Raw genomic sequence first — 19,453 nt, 5'->3', positions numbered from 1 at the left:
TCCCTTCCCTCCCCGCGAAGGTGTTTGGGATGGAAGCAGTGTGTGGCTGGGTGGGCTGGTTTGTTTGGGAAACGTGGGATTCTAGCAAAAGGAAGTGTGTTTTCCTCCAGCACTGTCATGCCTCCAACCATCTGCTTTCCTCCACAGTTTTCAGGGAACCGTACACCGTTCGGGTGGAGGACCAAAGGTCGATGCGTGGAAACGTGGCTGTTTTCAAGTGCCTCATCCCCTCTTCAGTGCAGGAATATGTTAGCGTTGTATCCTGGGAGAAAGACACCGTTTCTATCATCCCAGGTAAGAGAGGAGCACCTGTTCTCTTGGAAATCTGACCTGCTTTGCTGTGTGTGACACTTGCTGTTGTGGAGGGTCTGGTTTTGGCTTGTTGTCTGTGCCTGTGCTGCCCAGCCAAGGCTTTTATTGGTGATTTTGCAGCTCAGACTGGGAAGTGCTGCTGGTGTGAGCAGAGCTGTGGTGTCCAGGCTCCCCTGGGAGCTCTGGCCGTGTGTCCCATGGGTGAGGGATGCTCAGTGTAATTTTGGCAGCATTTGTGCCTTGTCCTGGTTTCTGCAGGCTGTATTGGGTACCTGGCACTGGCACTTGGACCTGCCTGTGCTGCCCATGTCTGACTCCTGTAGTCAGGGCTGGTGTTGGTCTTGTCAGGATGATGCTCCAGCCAAAATTCCCTTTCTTGTGAATTTTCACAACTGATTCAACCACAGGGAAAAGAACTTGCTACAAATGCCATAATCTCCCTTTCCCTGTGATGGAACCTGCTTGTCCAGCCTGTGCCATGTCCCTGCCTGGCAGCCTGGGCCACGTCCCCCTCGTGAAGGGGCTGTGGGGGGACAGAATCACTCCCCTCTGCGCAGGGACTCTGCAGGTGCAGGGGTTTTTCCCTGGGTGTTTCCCTGTGGTTTTTTGGGGTTCCTACCTGGCCGTGGCAGGTTCTGGGCACAGCGTGGGGCCAGCCCCGTGTCCCCGTGTTGGGGGTGACCTCGTGGCTCCTCCACGGAGCCGCTATTGATGGCAGTGCCGGCTGCCCTGCACGGCGTGTGTAAGCTGGCAGCAAAGCCATCAATAACTGCTTCCCCCGGGGGATCCAGAGGGAATTAAAGGATTTTGCCCAAAGTGAGTGCTCTGTGCTCGGTATTTGCTCACAGGTCAGGAAGTCCCGGTGCTCCCCTGCGTCTCAGCGCTGCCGTGGGGAGCAGAGGCCAGCAGGACCGGGCTGGGGCTGGCAGGAGGAGCTGAAGGAGCAAAGTGCTTCACCTGGAGGGGGTGGCCTGTCCTCCTGGGGGCTGTGGTGGCTCTTGCTGGTGGGCTGTGCCCCCTGAGAGCAGCCACGGTGCTGACACAGCACAGCCCCTGTGCCTGGAGGGGCCTGGGCTGGGGGTACCTGGGCGGGCCCCCTTTGGCAGGGCACAGGGTGGCACCGTGCCCTGGCCAGCCTTTCTGGATGTGGGAACACGAGATGGATTTCTGCGTGGTGGGTGGGAACGAGGCGTTCGTGGTGCCCGTGCCCTGGGGCACTGAGGTGCTCAGGAGGTGCTCTTGATGTATTTTGGGCAGTGCAGGTGGTGCTGTGCCCGCTGTGGGCTGGTGCCTTTGGTGAGTGGGACACGAGGTCCATCAGCAGGACAGCCTGGGCTGTTGTTTCCTGTGTGGTTTGGGAATCTTTGCTCTGGGATTCTGGAGGATGGAGCCCGTGTGGCCGGCGGGCTCAGCAGCAGGTTTGCCAACTGAGCATCCGTGCACTGGCGTGATCTTAACCAGACTTGTTCCCAAGTTTGCTGTGGCAGTGGATTTTTTAATATGATGATTTAATTAGGGTGGAACGATTTTAACATTCTAAAGCAATAATTACCCTAAAGACAGAACATATAAATTGTGTTACAGTGCAGAGTCAACACAAGCAAACATGTTTTGCCATTGGATTACAAATATAGTATCTGCCTGAAGCCTATTTTTTTTTGTTGCTGGTGTGTTAGAGCTAAAACTGGCTTTGCTGTTACCAAAAATATGTTTTTTCCTGACCTCTGCTGAACCTCTGCGTCTGCCCCAATTCTGAGTGAGGAGGATGAGGGGAGGGGATGGGGAGGAGGTGAGGAGGGCTGGGATGTGGTGCTGAGGCCCCTGTTGGTCTGGGTTCTGCCCGGTGTGACCCCGCTGTGCAGGGTGTGCTCGGACTGCAGCGCTGCACCTGAGCCGTGCTCACAGCTGGCTCTGGAACGCGCTGCTCTCTCCTGATCCAGCGAGCCAAACCCGCTGCCTTCCCCAAACCTGTGCTCTAGTGCTCCCTGTGGAAGCCTGGGCATCTCCAGCAGCTCGAGGTGCAGCAGGGGAGGAACCGTCCTGATGTGCAGAGCAGGAAAATCTCCGTCCAGGCTTGTTGGTGGCACAGAGCTCTTTTTAAGTGACTGCTGTCATAGTAAATATCTTTTCCCCAGCCAAACCAAAATCCCTGCAGCTGAGAAATAGGGGCAGCCAGTGTTTCCCTGGGGCTGCTCCTGTGAACTCAACCTCTGCCTCCAAGTGTGGCTGGGGGGAACCTTTTGGGAACTTTCTAGGGTTCTAGGGAGAAATTCTTCTCTGGCACAGCTTGTCCAGAGAAGCTGCAGCTGCCCCATTCCCTGGCAGGGTCCAAGCACAGCTTGGACAGGACCTGGGACAGTGGGAGGCGTCCCTGCCCACGGCAGGGAGAGGAACAAGCTGGACTTTAGGGTCTCTTCCAAGATAAATTGTTCTTTAATTCTGTGACAGAATCATCTTTTTTTTTTTTTTAATTGATTTGGATTACAGGGCTCACATCTTTTCAGCCAAACCTTGTTGCTCTTTTGGTGGGTGCAGAACCTTGGTGGTGCTTTGCTGGGAGAGCCCAGCTGGAGAGCTGCTGCCCCCCTCCCCGGGTTTGGGTGACGAGCTCTGCTGTGTGGTTAACTTGGCAACACCGTAACATACCCCGAAATCAAAGATAAACTCTTTATGGCAGGTTATCCTGCACGTAAATCATCATTAGTGCAGCTCATTTTTGTTTAGTGCCCACCTGACTGTGCTGCTGTGTGTTTAGAGAAGTCAAGGGTTGCAGAGAAATTACAGGGTTTTCAAAAACCCATTTGCCTTGCTGGTGCTCACATCAGAATCAATCTTGCCTCGTGTTCCAGCCCTGCCACAGACACAGCCCCGCTCCCAGGGCTCTGCTGCTCTGTCTGTGACAGGACAGGGCCTGGGGGGACAATCACACCTCAAACTCAGCTGCTCCTGCTGCGTCTTGGTGTGTGTTTGAGGAGCACAGCAGCTGAGCAGAGATTTACACACCCTTCACCCCCTTCCCATGGAGTGAGAGTGAGAAAACGCTGCTGCAAGGTGCTTTAAGAGCTCAACGTTGTAAACAGCTTTTCTTGCATTATTTCAGTATTATTTCCCGTGGCAGAGGTGGCAGTGTGGAGCCCAGGTGTGTGGGCACTCCTGGGGTGCCTGTCCAGTTGCAGTTTGCCAAAACAGCACGGGGAGCTGCTGGTGACACCACAAAGGGGGGTTTGAGCAATTTCAGCTGTTGCAAGGTGTTCATTTGAGCACTGCTTGGCTTTTGCAACCCTCTGAGCCCAGACCCACACCCAAACCATTCCCCAGCTGCTCAGGGATGTCACTGTGTCCAGCCTTGCCTTGCTGGGCACAAATGTCACCTGTCCAGGCTGTGCCAGTGGGAAAAACAGCACTGGGGCTGGTGAGGGCAGTGGGATTTGGAGGCAGTGAGCGTTTCCAGCCTGGCAAACCCAGAGCTGAGCTGTTATTTGCTGCTTCAGTGTTGTGTGCTTGATAGGTTGTGTTGGAAAAAATCTAAATAGAGCACTTGTCAAGGTACCAGCGTTTCTAAGGGTGCTGCCTTTGTCACCAGCCTAATGCAAATCCGCTGAGGGCTGCACAGATGAGGATGTACTTAGTCACTGGTTATCCACAAAGCCTTTTCTCTGGAAAGCAAAACGTAAAGCTTGCCAGAAGGAAGGAGCTGAGAAAAAAAAATGAGTTCTGTGAAGTTTTAGATGTGTTTTTGTGTGTGCTGTGGGCTGAGCATTTCAGGAGTTTCCAAAATATCTCTGCCTGAGTTAATCTGTTTGTGGTGCTGCAGCTGTGAGCTTCGCTTGCCTTGCGTGGCCCTTTCTGTCCCATCCCCAGATGTCCCCAAGGCTGGCTCTGGGCTCCTTAAATTCCTCTCAGCAGCTCTTCAGTGGTGTGGGCAATGAAAGGGCAGCAGCTTCCTCGTGGTTCTGTGTGGTCCATCCCCCCAAAAATGTTCGCTGTCCTCTGCTGCTCCTCGCCACTGCTACATTTCTTTTTTCTGTGAAATTGCAGAAGTGGAACTGCACACAAATCCCACTGTAATCCATCCCAGGACTGCTGAGTCCAGGGACGAGGCTGGATTTCTGGGGTTTCTGGGATTTCTGGGATTCCTGGGCACAGCATTCTCCCCAGGCGGGTGCTGCGTGCTGAGGGGCACAGGGGGATGATCCAGGGGGCAGAGGAGCCCGGATAATTCAGCATTGTCCTTGTGTCAATGGCTCATTCTGGGGGACGTCAGGCTGCTGTTACTGGGGAAAGCTGGGACAGAATAAACACGGCGAGGCCAAAGGCTGCCCTTGTTCGTGTTTGGCATCGCGGGGAGGTTTGGGGCTGAGAGGATTTGTTGAAGGTTCGTGTTTAGGTTGGTTTAGCCCGAATGTGGGATAACCCCAGCTGGTTTCAAGCAGGGGGCTGTGAGCTGGACTCAAGGCCACCGCTGCCATGTCCCTGCTGTCCCCCGGGCTGTGGCTGTGACCCGCCCCGGGACAGGAGGGACCAGCTGCCCCCCGACCCTGCTCCCTCCCGGTGTGTGCAGGGAGAAATCCCCCTCACAGGACTCCCAGAGGGAGCGCTGGGCACAAGGCTTGGCCTTTTCAGTTGGGTTTTGTCACCGGTGCGGGGACGGGCAGAGCGGCGGCGCGGGGCCGCCCGCTGTGACGGGAGCCAGCGGCGCCCTGCCCTCCCCTGGGTGCTGCAGAACCTTTTCCCCTGTCGGCCTCGAGATCTCCAAAGGTGTCCTGGCTGCTCCCCCACCCCTTGCCACCCTCTCTGGCTGCGACATGTGCCCAGACCTGTTACAGAGGGAAGTAGCTCCAGGCGTTATTCTCACCAAGTGGGGTGAGATTCTGTCTGAAATCATTTCATCCTTCCCCAGAGACTTGGCGTGAATTTTATCTAATCGCCATGGCAACAGATAAAAAAAGGTGTGAGCACATCTCCTTTTGCTGTGATAATTCAGATTTATATATTCAGATCAGATTGGAGTTAGAGATTTTAAAAGGAGCAGATGCAGCAGAAGGTGTGACTGCAAATAATGTGGCGAGAACGTTTGATGATCCTGCCCTTTAAGAGGGGAGAGCGCTTTCCCGCAGGTTTTTTTGGAATATAATTATTCCATCAAATCCACTTTAACAAGGACTCATTATAGCCCTGATAATGCAGAGTCACGTTGGAGACAATCTCCACACGCATGCACACACGGCACACGCAGGGACCACAACAAGTAAACAGCAGCCTGCCAGCAGCCCGGCGCTGCCAGGGTGCAGTGTGGCTGTCCCAGTCCCCGTGTCACCTCCTGGTGTCCCCTCCCCTGGCTCCCCAGCCCTGCAGCAGGACCCAGGCGGGGTTTGGTGGCACTGAGCTCGGCTGTCCCACACCAAAGCTGCTGTGGCAGCGTCTGCAGGCAGGGGAAGCTTTGGCCGAGAGCAGAGGAAGGGATCAGAGGCTCGTGGGGTGGTTTGGGATAGAGGTGACCTCAGACCACCCCTGCCATGGCAGGGACACCTCCCACTGTCCCAGGCTGCTCCAAACGCTGCCCAGCCTGGCCCTGGGCACTGCCAGGGATGCAGGGGCAGCCACAGCTGCTCTGGGCACCCTGTGCCATCCTTCAGTGCCCTCCAGCCACCCTGGGGAGCAGCTGGGCCCTAGGGCAGGGCTGAACGGGGGGTTGAGGGTGGGATGGATGCCTGAGGGTCTGGAGATTCCACGAGAGGCAGGTGGGCTGTGAATCTCTTCCTGGAGTGCAGAGGGCAGGAGGAGGGAGAGATCAGCTGGAGATGTGTGGAGGAAGGACCTGCTATCTCTCCTGAGTCCCAGAGTGACTCTGAGTGCTGGGATAGATCGTTCCACTCACACTGAATGGAACACTGAGGCTCTTCAGACAATGGGGACAAGAGGGAATTCTCCTGGAGAACCCCACTGGTGGCATGGGGACAAAGGGAATGACCTGGCCGGGAGGGGGTTTGGGGCTCATGAACCTTAGAGGTGTCTGGGCCTCCCTGGAGTCACTCGGGGGCTCTGGGAGCGTGTGCCATACATCCCTGGGAGAGGATTCTGTGCTCAGTTCCAACCCCCAGAGAAAGTTGCTGGGCACAGCTCACAGTGGGGCTGTAATGAAACCTGGTTCCTCACGTGCCTCGTGCTCCTTGCTGAGCCCAGCCTCTCCTGCCTGCCCTGGAACCCAGCCTGGGGCATCCCAGTCCTTGCTGAACCACACAGGCCGTGCTCTTCTCTCCCTGTTCGCAGGGCACTTGCTAAATTCTGCTGCTTTTGTGCATTTTAAAGACTTTCCTGCTGGCAGAGAATCCTCTGGGCTGGGAGTTTCTGTAAGGCACTGGAGCAGCTCAGGCTGAGGCTGTGGTCAGCACTGGGCAGGACACTGGGGGTGCTGGGCACAGGGCACTGGGGGTGCTGGGCACAGGGCACTGGGGGTGCAACCCATGGTCAGCCATGGGCCACCTCACCCGGGGGACTCTTGGGAGTGACCCCTCTGCCCGGAGTGCTCTGCAGGCTGCCACCAGCCTGATGGGCTTGGAGTGCTCCAAAATCCCCTTGAAAATCCTAGAACAGAATAGAAACACAGAATAAACATCCTGACCTGCAAGGGACCCGTCAAAACCCAGCTCCTTGCTCTGCACAGGACAGCCCTGAGAACTGTCCCAATAAAATGGCAGAGCCAGCTCTGAGAAATGGCTTTGCTGGCATGAGCAGGTTCTGCACCCAGCCCCGTTCTCTGTCCTTTTGTACCTCTATTTCAATGTCACCTGAGAGGGAGAAGCCGCTGCTGGCTCCTGTCCTGCTGCCCCAGGTCTCCCCCGGGAGCGCAGCCTGCCCGGGCAGTGCTTGCTACAGCAAAGCCCAGTGATGTGAGAGCTGTGCAGGTCAAACCTCTGCCCAAACCACATGTTTGTGTGAGCCTGAGCCACCTGCCCCTGGGGCCTGCCAGGGAGGGAGCAGAGCTGCAGCAGAGCTGAACTCGCCACATCTCGTGGTGTGCCTGCCCAGCTCACCCCAGACGGGGCTGGGGGCTCGTGGCCGGGGCTGGGGGCTCGTGGCAGGGCCTGGGGGTGCTGTGGGTGTGCATGTCCCTCCCCCTCCTCCCCGTGCAGCCGCGCACATCCCCAGATGCAGAAACAATCCCGGTCATTATTCCTGCCATGGTGACAGTGACAGTGGCAGAGATGCCAGCTTCCTCACACAGACGGCTTTATTTCATCTCCTCTGTTTTTCAAAGCCTCTTTCATTTTGTATGAGGAGACAGATGTGAAGGGCTGCAGGCTGATAAATTCTGCTGTCTTATGAAAAGAGAGGGTGGGGTTTTGTTGTGGTTGCTGCTCTTCCTCCCTCCCTCCCTCCCCAGCTCCCTCCCAGCCACCTCTTGCTGTCGAGGGTGCTCCCTGCTCCGGGCATGGCACACGGGCTGCTGCTGACCTCTGCGGCAGGCAGGGCTGAGTTTTTGGGTGCAGAACCCGGGGTTGTGCTGGTGGAAAAAAAACGAGCCCCTGGTTGGAAGGAAAGGAGCCCAGTGGTGCAGATGCCTCCCAAACCTCCCACCCATCAGGTGGGGAGGAGCTGATCCTGGCTATGGAGCCTTCCCAGGGCCTCCAGCCCAAACCCTCATCCTTCATGTGGCAGCAGCAGGGCTGTGAGGTCAGGGATGGGCTGCTGTGGTCTGTGCCAGTGAGGAGCAGCTGTGGGACGGGGAGGAAGCAGCCAGCACCCCTTGTGGGGCTGGTGGAAGTCTCTGCTCTGTTCCTCTGCCTTCCTTCTCGGAGCAGCGTGGCTCCAGTGGCCAGTGGGATCTGCCCTGCGTGGACCAGGGGTCCCAGTGCAGCCCCCCTTCGTCCCCTCCTGCTCTGCTGATGGTAGTTCAAGTTTAAAAATAAATTGCTCCATCTTTAATTGCGGTTTAAATAACTGCTTCATTTTTATTTAAATGTGGCTCTGCAAGGCTTGGAGAACAATTAGGAGAAAATACAGGGCATTGCTCTGGTGCATGTGTTCAAGCATATAATTAATTTTTTTTATTATACTGATGTTTGCCGAATCTGGAAAAAGATCTTATTGTTCCTCTTGATTCAGTCACGCAGAGGATCTACAAATACACCAGCCATTTCAGGACTCCATTTCATCAGCCCTGGTGGAGCCCTGGTGCTGACACGCTCGGGGGAGGCTCCTGGGGTCCCTGCCCTTGGCAGTGACACGGGCACAGCCCCGGCCGTGGGCTCTGCAGCCCTAAAGGGGTCTGGGCTGCTCCTCCTCGGGGGTCTGCAGCACCAGGCTGGTGGGCACAGCCCGGGCTGGGGCTGCTGGATGTGCCCCCAGCCCCTTCTGAAGGATTTCGGTGCTGCTTCAGAGACCGGAGTCTGCCCCGGGGCTCACCCGGGTGAGGATTTGTGCTTTTTGTTAATGAGCGCTGTTAAAAAGCCAATGCACGGCCGGGGGGTGCGGAGTGAAACCTCTGCGGGGCTCGGCGTGACCCGGGGACCTCTGCGAGGCGAGCTGGCCATTCAGGGCTGCAAATCTCATTGAGAGTCGATAGGGATTAGATTCCTAAGTGCCCGACATTGCTAAAGTGCTTCTCAAAGTGCGGCTCGTCGAGGGCTGGGAGGAAGCTGCGTGTGATCTGGCGGGCTCTGAGCTTATCAGTCAAAGGTGCTTTGCTTGGTGACAGAAGCCACTTGTGGTAAACAAGCTGCTGGCCCTTTGGACCCCTGACAATCTTTTAACCATTTATTAAAGCAGCTATGAGCTCTTCTTGGAAATGAAATCTTAATAGCGAGCGTGGCAGAGATTTTTCACAGATGGCAGCACTGCCAAAAGCAGGCATTCAAGAAAACATTCATCAAAAACATTCATTTCTTTCAAAAAGAAATTGACGTTTATAGCGTAGACAAATTTGGGACTCATTTGCTTTGCCTTTCAGTTTCGGGATTTTTAGAGGTCACGTTTTTCTGCACCTTCGAGGGTTAGAAACTGGTGTTATTTTTAACTGGAAACCGATTTTCTCGTGTAGCATGTCACCAGGAAATGGGGCATGTGGAGAGGCTGGGCTATGGCAGCACCTGTACAGTGCTGGGGGATCTGTAGGGATCACAGAATTGTGGAATATTCTGAATTGGAAGGGACCCACAAGGACCATCAGAGTCCTGGCCCTGCACAGACACCCCAACAATCCCACCCTGTGCCTGGGAGCGTTGTCCAGACACCCCTGGAGCTCTGGCAGCCGTGGGGCTGTGACCACCCTCCCCGGCAGTGCTCCAGGCTCTGCCCTGACTCCTGTCTCTGGTTTTGGGCATGCAGGCCCTCCCGGGGTTGGGATGGTGCCCAGCTGGCTCTCCTGGCGATGGGGAGGATGGCAGGGCCCGGTGGGAGCTGGATTCCCTGGCAGGGCGATGCAGGGAGCTTCCACCGGAGAGCATCCCTGGACCCCACCCTCACCCTTGGGCGAGGCGGGGAAGGACGGGTGTGCCCTCCCTCCTTAAAAAGGCAGAAATTCCCTTAAGAGGGAGCAATTCATTCGCAGCTCATCTCCATTTCATCTGAAGGCTGCACCACGCTGGGTTTCAGCCTTGTTATGTTTTCTCTTGAGCAATACCTTTTATTTCTGCAGTGTTTAATATTCCTTTCCAGAGCCTCCGTTGCCTGTTCTGGGTCTTTCCACTGAAGGCAGCTTTAAAACTATAATTTTTCGTGGCTGAACATGTCACAACCAGCTGGGTCCTCTTTGCTTGAGTGCAGTCGCCTCTCCCCATCCCCCGTGCCCGCTCTTCCCTCCGTGCCAGGCATCCCTAGTGAGGGGTACCCTGCACAGCAGGCTCAGCGGGAGGAGAAGAGGTTTCTCTCGCCCAAGCCAGCCCAGTGCTCGGAGCCTGGCACTGTGGAGGGCTGGAAATGCTCTCACGGGGCTGGGGAAAGCAAATGGTGGTGCAGGCACGGAGATCATCCCTGTGCTGGCCGAGGGGAGGGACGGGATGTGGGGACATTCCTGGGGATAAGGGGAAGGACAGGTCTGGTTTTCCCCATCCCTGGGGGATAAGAGGGAGACCAGGTCTGGTTTTTCCCCATTCCTGGGGGATAAGGGGAAGGACAGGTCTGTGTTTCACATCCCTGGGGATAAGGGGAAGGACAGGTCTGGTTTTCCCATCCCTGGGGGATGAGGGGAAGGACAGGTCTGGTTTTCCCATCCCTGGGGGATGAGGGGAAGGACAGGTCTGGTTTTCCCATCCCTGGGGGATAAGAGGGAGACCAGGTCTGGTTTTTCCCCATCCCTGGGGGATAAGGGGAAGGACAGGTCTGGTTCTCCCATCCCTGGTGGGTAGGGGGAAGGACAGGTCTGTGTTTCCCATCCCTGGGGAGTTTTGCTGGTGGCTGAGATGCAAACTCCACACTGCTCATGGCTTTGCATTCACCAGACCCTGCTTCAGCCCCTGATGGATGCCTTGGAGCTGCTCCTCCCCTCTCACAGGTTCTCCTGCTCACAGGGGGGGGAGCAGCGTTCCGCAGGGGCTGGGGCCGGCTCCTGAGGTGGCCCTGGTGTGTCCCTTGGTGTCCCTGTGGCTGGCAGCCCGTGCCCTGTGCATGCAGCCCCGCCGGGCCAGCGGGGGCTGCCTGAGCCTGGCGCTGCGGTTTCGCAGCCGCCTCCCGGGCGGCGCGGATGTTTCCACAGCTTGTTTCACACTCGTGCGGATCCCGGCAGCGAAGCTTTGCCAGCGCTCGCAGGCAGCAGGGCTGGGGAAGCACCCCCGGGCCGGGGCTGCCCCTCGGGCTGTGGGAGCTCCCCCTGCCAGGCAGGGTTCGAGGCACGCAGCTCCTTCCAGGGAGGAGATCGCTGCCTTCCCCAGGTGAACTCTCTCTGCACCTTGGACCGTTTCCATGTGCTTAGCACTGCTCCCTGCGCTGGGCTGTTGTGTAATCGATCCGACATCCTGGCACGAACCGGTGTTTGAACAGGAGCTATGGCTACTGCAGACACTGGATGTACGACACGCGCCCGCCGGTGTCAGGAATTAACTTCATAATCATCTGCGTGATCTTTCTTGGCAGAGCTCTGGCATAACCTGTCGTGTCTTATCTGGGAATTGCCTGTGAGTTATAGCTAACCCTGGCCTGGCTCTCCGGCTGAGCCAGGTTTTGGCTCTTCCAGAGCTCTGGGTGCCGAGAGCTCTGGCTCCAGTCTGCAGCTGCATAACCACAGCTGGAAATTGGGTGGGGGATCTCCTGAGGCTGGGGAAGGGAAGGGTGTGGATCACCCCCGTGTGCCCCCTCTGAGCTCTGCAGATCTGCCAGTCCTGTTTCCCAAAGCTGTCACAAACACACACGTGTTCCTCTTTCCTGCAGAGTTCTTTGGAGATCACATTTTTGTTCTAGTCCAGACCAGATTTAACCAAATGCCCATCTTGCAATGCCAGGCCCTATGAAATGGGAATGGCTGAGTTCCTTCTTTATTTATCCATATACACACAATGCCCAAACAAGCTAAAAATGATGAATTGTGGCTAATGCTGCTGCGTGATGCAGATAAGACCGTAATTATTTGTTTGGGCAGCTTAAATCAACACCAAAAGCCTGATGGAAAACAAAGTGATGATTCCAATCCCTTTGTGTGGGTCTCGTGGGCTGTGTGACCAGGCGTGAGCTTGCAGCGGGGGCTGTGTGAGTTTTGCACGGCGCGTGGTTAAAGCGGGTCATTGTGGTGCCACGCTTCATGTGCCACCCTCTGAGCGTGCCAGGGCACAGACACACTCTGGGCCCCTTTCTGGCAGGCTTTAGCACCTCTGTGCTGCCTCAGTTTGGGCAGCTTGCTCTTATTAGGAGTATTACATGTGCTGCAGGTAGGAGTGCAGCACATCCTGCCCCTTCCAGAGCAGGGTCCAGGTCTCCCTCAAAAGCCCGGCCTGCCCTGGCTTGTTAGGAGAGAAGATGGGTGGGCTGAGCTCCAGCTGCACCTGAACCCACGGCAGGGGCTGTAAATTTTTGCGTTCATTATGTTTGTTTTGCCCGGGTTTAATTAACTGATCGATGAAAGCCTATCGAGCTCTGACCTCTCCTGCAGCTGCTGTAAATCAGCCCTGGCCATGCTGGAGTGGGATTTGTGCACGGTCCCAGCTCCTGAGCTGTGCTGTCCCATCCTCACAGCTGGAATGGCCTGGGTGAGGACCAGCACAGTCCCCAGGGACACCTTCCACCATCCCAGGGTGCTCCAAGCCCGTCCAACCCAGCCTTGGGCACTCCCAGGGATGGGGCAGCCACAGCTTCTCTGGGCACCCTGTGCCAGGGCCTCCCCACCCTCACAGGGAAGGATTTCTTCTGTCTGTTTTGTTTTCCTGGTGACCCTGGGGACACATCATTTCCTTGGAAGGGAGATTTGGAAGCCCCAGCTCTGCCCAGCTCTGCCCTGCCAAGTCTTGCCTCTTCAGCTTCCGCACTCTCGTGTTGAGCTCGTTCCTTGTGATCCTCTTTTCTTGGTCCCAACGCCCTCCCAGTGAGCTGAGCAGAGAGGTTACCGGTGCTCCAGGGGTTATCCATGGTGGTTTCCAGTTGGAAGTGGGAGGCAGTGGGACCCTGAGACACGTCCCTGTCATCAGACCCCTCTGCCAGGGCCACCTCAGCCTGCCCTGCCCAGCTCTGTCCCTTGGGGCTTTCCTTCCCCGCTGAATCCAGGGATTCAGCACCCATGCCCTGGGACTTTCTCCCTTTCCAGAAATATTTTGCCAAACTCTGGAAAATTTGAACTATTTTGTCTTTAGAGTTATTTCCTTTTGATCCCAGCTTTCATTAGAATAACTTTTCCTGAAGAAAAGTGTTGGAGAGGGGGTCAGATCAGAGGGTCCATGCTGGATCACTGAAGAGGAGGAAGAGCTTTTGCATCTTGCATTACCTCTGTGTATTTATATTTCAGTGTAAAGGGGAAAAAAAGGACGTATTATCAAATGATGCACGTTTTTATCTTCTTTATGGCTTCTAATGCTATAGCTGGTTTTTTCAAACCACTAAAAGCATAAGCATTAAAGCAATTTTCCAGAGTAATATAGCAAGAGGTCTGCAGCAGCTCTGCAACATTTGATAATAGTTGCCATCTTCAGCTGAAGATAATGATGTTAACAAATGTAATGGGAGTAATGAGTGGAGATTCAAAAAAGCAGCTTTTGTTTAATTTTTTTGTAATGCAAATGAGTTGGGGAATAAAGAAGGAGAGCAGAAAATAATGAAAACTTCATTGGAAATGAGTCTTAATCCTTGCAACCAAGCACTGGAGGGTAGGGAGGAAGGAGAAGAAGTTGTGGAGCCTCTTTATCAGGAAGTGTTGGATGGGGCTTGGAGTAACCCGGTCTAGAGGAAGGTGTTGCATGGCAGGGGGTGGAACTGGATGATTTTTAAGGTCCTTTCCAACCCAAACCAGTCTCTGGGTTGCTGGGGGTGCCTGGGCTCTGTGGCAGTGGAACGAGGTGAAATTTGCTGTCCTGGCAGGGCTGGCTCGGGTGGGCAGGAGGAGTCAGCCACGTGCCAGGCTTTGCTCCAGCCTCACCTCTGGCACGTGGATAAGGCTGCCCAGGGAGGTTTGGAGTCCCCACCCCTGCAGGTGTCCAAGGAAGGACTGGATGTGGCACTCAGTGGGTGACAAGCTGGGGACAGGTCACAGGCTGGACTCAATGATCTCAGAGGGCTTTTCCAAGCTCAGCAATTGTGGGATGCTCCTCGCAGCCTGGGCCTGGGGCTGATGGTTCCTCCTGGCTCTGCTGCTTTCAGGCAAAGCAGAACTCCCTTCCTCTCACTCCTGGGAGGCTGGAAAGCCTCTGCTTTCTGCTCCTGCAGCACCTTCCACTTTAGAATGATGCCAGCTGAGTTCAACCTTCTGACAGCCCAGCGACTCCCTCTCCCCCTCAGAACAAGTGAATTTGCTTTATTTAGATTGACTCCCAGCCCAAGTGATAGGTATGAGGCTGGCAAATGAGCATCCTTGTGATGAGGACTGGCACTTATGCATGTGCAGAAGATTCAGGTCTGTCAGCTTGTGTCAGCTCGCCTTCTATGGAGTGTTTAATCTCCTCACCCTTGGCCAAGAAATGCATTAAGAGATCTGCAGTGAGCAGGAGCTCGGCAAGGGAGGGACGCTGCTGCCTGCCCCGCTCCCGGAGCGCCCGGGAGTGATGGGATGGGGGCAGCGGGAGGAGCACGGGTCAAACCAGCCTGCAGGAGAGCTGTGGGCAGCTGGAACAGGAGGAAACACCTCCTCATCCTCCTCTCAGGGCGGTTTTAGGGCTGTGAGTGGAGTGTTCGGGTCAGGCTGGCAGGAGCAGGGGGTGACCCCCGCGCTCAGGCGATGCCGCGGGGCTGGAGCCCGAGCTGGCAGCGCTGCCAGGGAGCAGATGGTGGGCACGGCTGCGTGATGTCCTTGGGCACGGGGAGAGCGCCCCCGGCCCTGGGGGGTGGCGTCTGTCCCCTCCCCGCGCTGCTGCGGGGGCGGTGGGGCTGGAGCCGCTCCCGCCGGCATCGCCCCGGCTCCCGGGGCAGCCCGGCTCGGTCAGACGGGATTTTGGGGGGCTGCGGGGCTCCCCTCCTGCCCGGGGGAGGCACAGCGCCCTCCCCAGCGTCGCCTCTCCCTGAGCTCTGAGCGGCACCGAGGTGCCACCGGGAGGGGACACTGTGCGTGTCACTCGTGTCACTCCCTGCCACGTGCCAGGTGTCCCTGGGGACCCTCGGTGGCAGTGCTGGCAGGGTCACAGCCAGGATGGAGGGGCGTGGCTTTGGGCTGAACCCATCTCAGGGGACAGCCACGCTATAAACCAAGACGCTTCCACATTTTTCCCATTTTCCTGGTTTTTGGTTGGTTTTGGTTTTTTTGGTTTGGTTGTTTTTTGGGGGCTTTGTTTTGTTTTTTGTTTTTTTGGTTTTTGGGGGGTTTTTTTGAAGGGTGAAGATGTGAGTTATCGCATCTGGCTTTGCAATTTACAGCTTTTAATTAATCTGAAATTTCAGCATAGAGTTTTATGATGAGCAGAGGCATCTCTGCAAGCTGGGGAGGAACCTTAACGATGATCCGAGATGAATCTGCAGGATGAGATATCAGTGCAATAAACAGGGCTATATAAAACAGAACTGTGAAGTAAAAAATGCTGAGATATCAAGGCAATGAGCTACAAATGAGATTTCTTTTTGGAGCCCTTCCCTGTTTCAAGAGTGTTCCTTTCCTGTCGGCATTTATCAGCTGTCCTTGGGTTGTTCCAGCTCCTACTGATGATCAGTGGACACTCAGTTCATCACCAGAGCAACTTCAGGCCAAGGGAGGAGGGGTCTTTTCAGTCAGGATGGTCTGGCATGGCTTGGGTGAGGTGCTCCAGCCTGGAGAAGCATCCAGCTGGAGCATCCCTGGTGCTTTGGGCCCGTCAGGGTGTCCGTGGCTGTGAGACTCTGCTGTTCTTTCCTGGCACAAAAAGCCAGAATCGCTCTCCCTCTCCTGCCCTGGATGCAGGAGCTGTGCTGGGTCTGCACGGCCAGTGCCCACCACGTGGGCCTGGTGTCACTGGCTCGCTTGGGCTTGCTTCTCTGCCAGTTTAACTTCCTGCAGCTTTCTGAGCAGTGCATTATCCTGTGTTCTCCCTCTGCAGCCACCTAAAGCCTGGAAAATTGCAATAATGAAGGGTAATGATACGGTATGGAGAGCAGGCTTCCATTTGAAGTCTCTCAAAGTTGGATAAACACAAGCAGGAAGCATTTGTTTACAAATATTTTCTTGTGAACGAGTGAGGGGGAGAGCAAGCTCCTTTTGTCTCTGACAGACACATCCTTTCATTCCCTGAGCCTTCCTCCCTGCTCCTTCAGCTGGGCTCAGTCCCTCGGGAGTGGCATGAGACGTTCCCCAGCCCTGGGGGTTTCTTGTCCCACGCTGATCTGCAGACCCCAGGCCCAGTGCCAGCAGACCCCGCTGGTGGCACTGAAGGTCCGTCCCTGTGTCCCTCCCCCGATGGCTCCTCGGGAACTTTGGTCCTTGGGGCGTGAAAATCCCTTTGGAGGTGCGGGCGAGGGGCAAGCCGGGAATTTGCTTTTAACATCAATATTCAGAAATAGTGTGTGTGAATAATTGATGGTCCTGAGAGCTGGGGCTTGTCTGTCTGTCACAGCAAAGCAGAGGTGACAGAGTGATGGCCTGGGGTCGGGGGGACTCCCATCCCTGCTGGGGCAGCACCGGAGTGGCTGCACAGGGTGGGATTTGCCTGGGTCTTGGCTGCTGGGCTGCTCTGGGTGCTGTTGGTGTGAGGGGGACCCCGGCGTGGGGCAGGGTCTGCCCATGGTCCTGGGCAGGGACAGGGTCCTGTTCTCCAGCCTGGGCCAGGGCACTTCCAGCACTCCCCCAGCTGCTCTCCAGGTCCTGCTGCGCTGTGGTGGCTGAGCCACCGATCTGAACGTTTTAGGTGAAAAATAATCTGTCAGCAGGATTTGCCTGACCTCAAATTAGCTCTCACAAGAAGAGCTTAACCCTCATTGCTGGGTCAGTGTCTTCTCCCTCCCCAAGTCAACCTGGCTGTGTGCTGCTGTCCCCTCTCCTGTTTGATGTCAGTTTTTGCTCTTTCTTTCGGGCATCCTTTGTCTTTGGAGCGATTCCACAGTGCTGCTCTGAGCACAGGCTGCCATGTTTGCTGTGAACCACTGGCAATTAGAGCAGAATTGCTGTGCAGCTAACGATGCTGTGCTGTGCCTGCCGCAGCAGGGACACCGTGCCCGGGGAGTTTGGGTGCTGCAGGGCTGGGCTCTGCAGGGCTGGAGGTCCACATGGGATGGTCAGTGTGGCGTTGGAGGCGGTCTGGGCAGTGCGAGGGCTGTGCTGCAGGTGCAGGTGGCTCTCCCTGTCCCCCAGGCAGGTGGCACAGGCAGGTCACTCCATGGGCTCAGCCTCCCGCCAGCCTCGGGCCGCGGCAAAGCCTGGCAGTTCCCCTTCAAAGCCTCCAGCACTCCCTGCACGGAGCAGGGGGAGAAGAAAAGACCTCCCCCAGCCAAAACTGCAAAGGAAAGCGAGAGCCAGAGCCTTTGGAGCCGGATCCCTGAGCGGGAGGGAGGAGCAGGGCTGAGCTCCCGCCGCTGCCTCTGAGCCGCTCTACAAAGCAGCTCCCAGCTTGGTGAGCGAGATACAGCGAGAGGTTCGCAAGTTGTGACCTCAGCAAATGTATTAGACGGGAGAAAAGAGCTTTTTTCCTTCCCCTGTTCTGGTGTCAGCATAGCCGTGGCTTTTAAACCACATTATACAGGCTTGTCATCCAAGATAAAATGTTATTAAGATAAAATGCTACACAGGGAGCAGTAGGGGACTTCCCACTGCCGTATTTCAGCGCTGCCGTAGGACCGCGCTCTGCCGCTGGCACCGAGCCTCCGCCTGGAGCTGGGGCTGCCTGGGACGGAGCAGGACGGGGCTGTGGTGTCCCCCGTGTGTCCCCAGGCCGGTGGGCACGGGGAGGTGCTCCCCAGAGTGTGCCACTGCGCCGCCCTGCATCCCCCGCGGGCAGCCTGGCGAGGGGGAGGCGAAGGCATCAGGGCCGCGGCCTGCGCGGAGCTGACAGCGAGCATGTGGGTGGCCGAGGGGCCTTCCTGGGGCCGCTCCTTCACGGGTCAGGGCACTCGCAGGCTGCCTCCCTCCCTCTCCTCCGGCCCCGCTGTCGTGTGTCCCCACAGCCCCGCTCCTAAGGCCACCCTCTTTGTGTGCTGCCCCTGCTCCCCTCCTGCCCAGCACCCCACAGTCCCCAGCCACTGCCAGTGCACCCAGTGTCGTGTGTCCCCACACCCCTGTCGTGTGTCCCCACGCCCCTATCGTGTGTCCCCCCACCAGTATCGTGTGTCCCCACTCCTCTGCCGTGCCTCCATCCCCTGCTCGGGGCTGGCACAGCCTCTTCAGGCTCGCTGACAGCCCGTCGATAATATTAATGTACTCCAGCCTCTGTTAATGTCCGTGCAAAGTCTCCTCCTGCCCTTTGCCATCACTTTTCCATCAGCAGACGTTTGTGTGGCGCGGTGGTGACATTAATCTGCTGAGCCACGCTGGCAGTGTCAGCCCGAGTGGCTCTGGAGCGCAGGTGCAGAATTTTCGGGGAGCTTTCCTGGCCCATCGGGCAGTAACAGAAATGTTTGGGTGAATCCTTTAAAAGGACTTGAAAAGAGCGGTGATGTGCACTCTGCTCCTCGGCAGCTACAAAAGGAGAGGGCAGGAGCATCTCACCTGGGGCAGGTGTGTGATCTGCAGGCAGAGCACACACCAAAACATGGAGAGGGAAGAGCTGTTTGACCTGACAGCGAGGCAGAACAGAGAGAGGGAAGAAAGGGGAGAGGAGTGAGCTGTAGCTACAAGGCTGGGTAATCCCTCGGTTGAGCCCGGCGAGTGCTGAGGCTGGAACATGAACTTGTCCTGGGCATGTTCAGCTTGTAAGAGGGATGAATGTAAAAGCAATGCTGTTAGCTGCCTTATTAAAGGCTCGGGTCTAAGTCAATACGTGTGCATCCCAAGTGGCTCAGGGCTGTAATTCCTGAGGCTTCACACTTCTCTGCCAGCGCTGTGTGCTTGGAGGTTCTCCCTGTCCATTAAACCACCTCTTTGCCCTCCTGGGTTTGCATCCCATGTGTGGGGAGAGGACTGACCTGGGGCTGGAGTGAGGCTGAGAAACCCCCCTGAGCTGCCAGCACATCTGGCTCTTGCCCTGGGAGTCACCTGAGCCCTGGGTGCAGCGGGAGGTGGCACTGCCAGGTCCCTGTGTTGTCACACCTGGTGAGACATCTCGAGGTCCTGCCCGCAGTGCCAGTGTCACTTCCAGCAGCGCTCCCTCCTGCTCTGCCCCGTGTGTGAAATGGGGCTGGCACTCGTGGCCCTGACCCTGGTGTGGCACCCCTGGGATGGTGGCCACAGATGTCCCAGCCCTGGCCATCACATGGCTCCTGGCCCCACTGGAGTGCGTGTGATTGGAGGTGTGGGGCTGAGGGTCTGAGCATCTGCTGTGTCTGCTCTGGTGAACAAATGTGTGCAGGCAGAAAGGACAGTCCCTGCTGGTACAGGTATCTTCCCACCCTGTGCCAGCCTGAGCAGGGACCCACCCAGGACCTGTGCTCATCCTGCCAGGGAGGTCCCCAGATGAGGAAT

The 19,453-nt window shown here is 56.5% G+C and overlaps 1 protein-coding gene across 2 annotated transcripts in view; it reads left to right on the top strand.

Annotated features, from left to right (window-relative positions):
• Nucleotides 1-19,453, top strand: part of DSCAML1 (DS cell adhesion molecule like 1) — a 95,554-nt gene that overhangs the window by 10,672 nt on the left and 65,429 nt on the right. The window contains exon 3 of one of the 2 annotated variants that reach the window (XM_063418000.1): nucleotides 148-294. In XM_063418000.1, coding sequence (XP_063274070.1) covers nucleotides 148-294 — 147 coding nt within the window. Of the gene's footprint in view, nucleotides 1-147; nucleotides 295-19,453 lie in introns of those variants that run through there. The other variant, XM_063417999.1, reaches the window with a different exon arrangement.

This window comes from Prinia subflava, chromosome 22 (genome assembly GCF_021018805.1).
Source record: "Prinia subflava isolate CZ2003 ecotype Zambia chromosome 22, Cam_Psub_1.2, whole genome shotgun sequence".
Taxonomy (NCBI): domain Eukaryota; kingdom Metazoa; phylum Chordata; class Aves; order Passeriformes; family Cisticolidae; genus Prinia; species Prinia subflava.
This window is presented reverse-complemented; position numbering and strand designations above follow the sequence as displayed.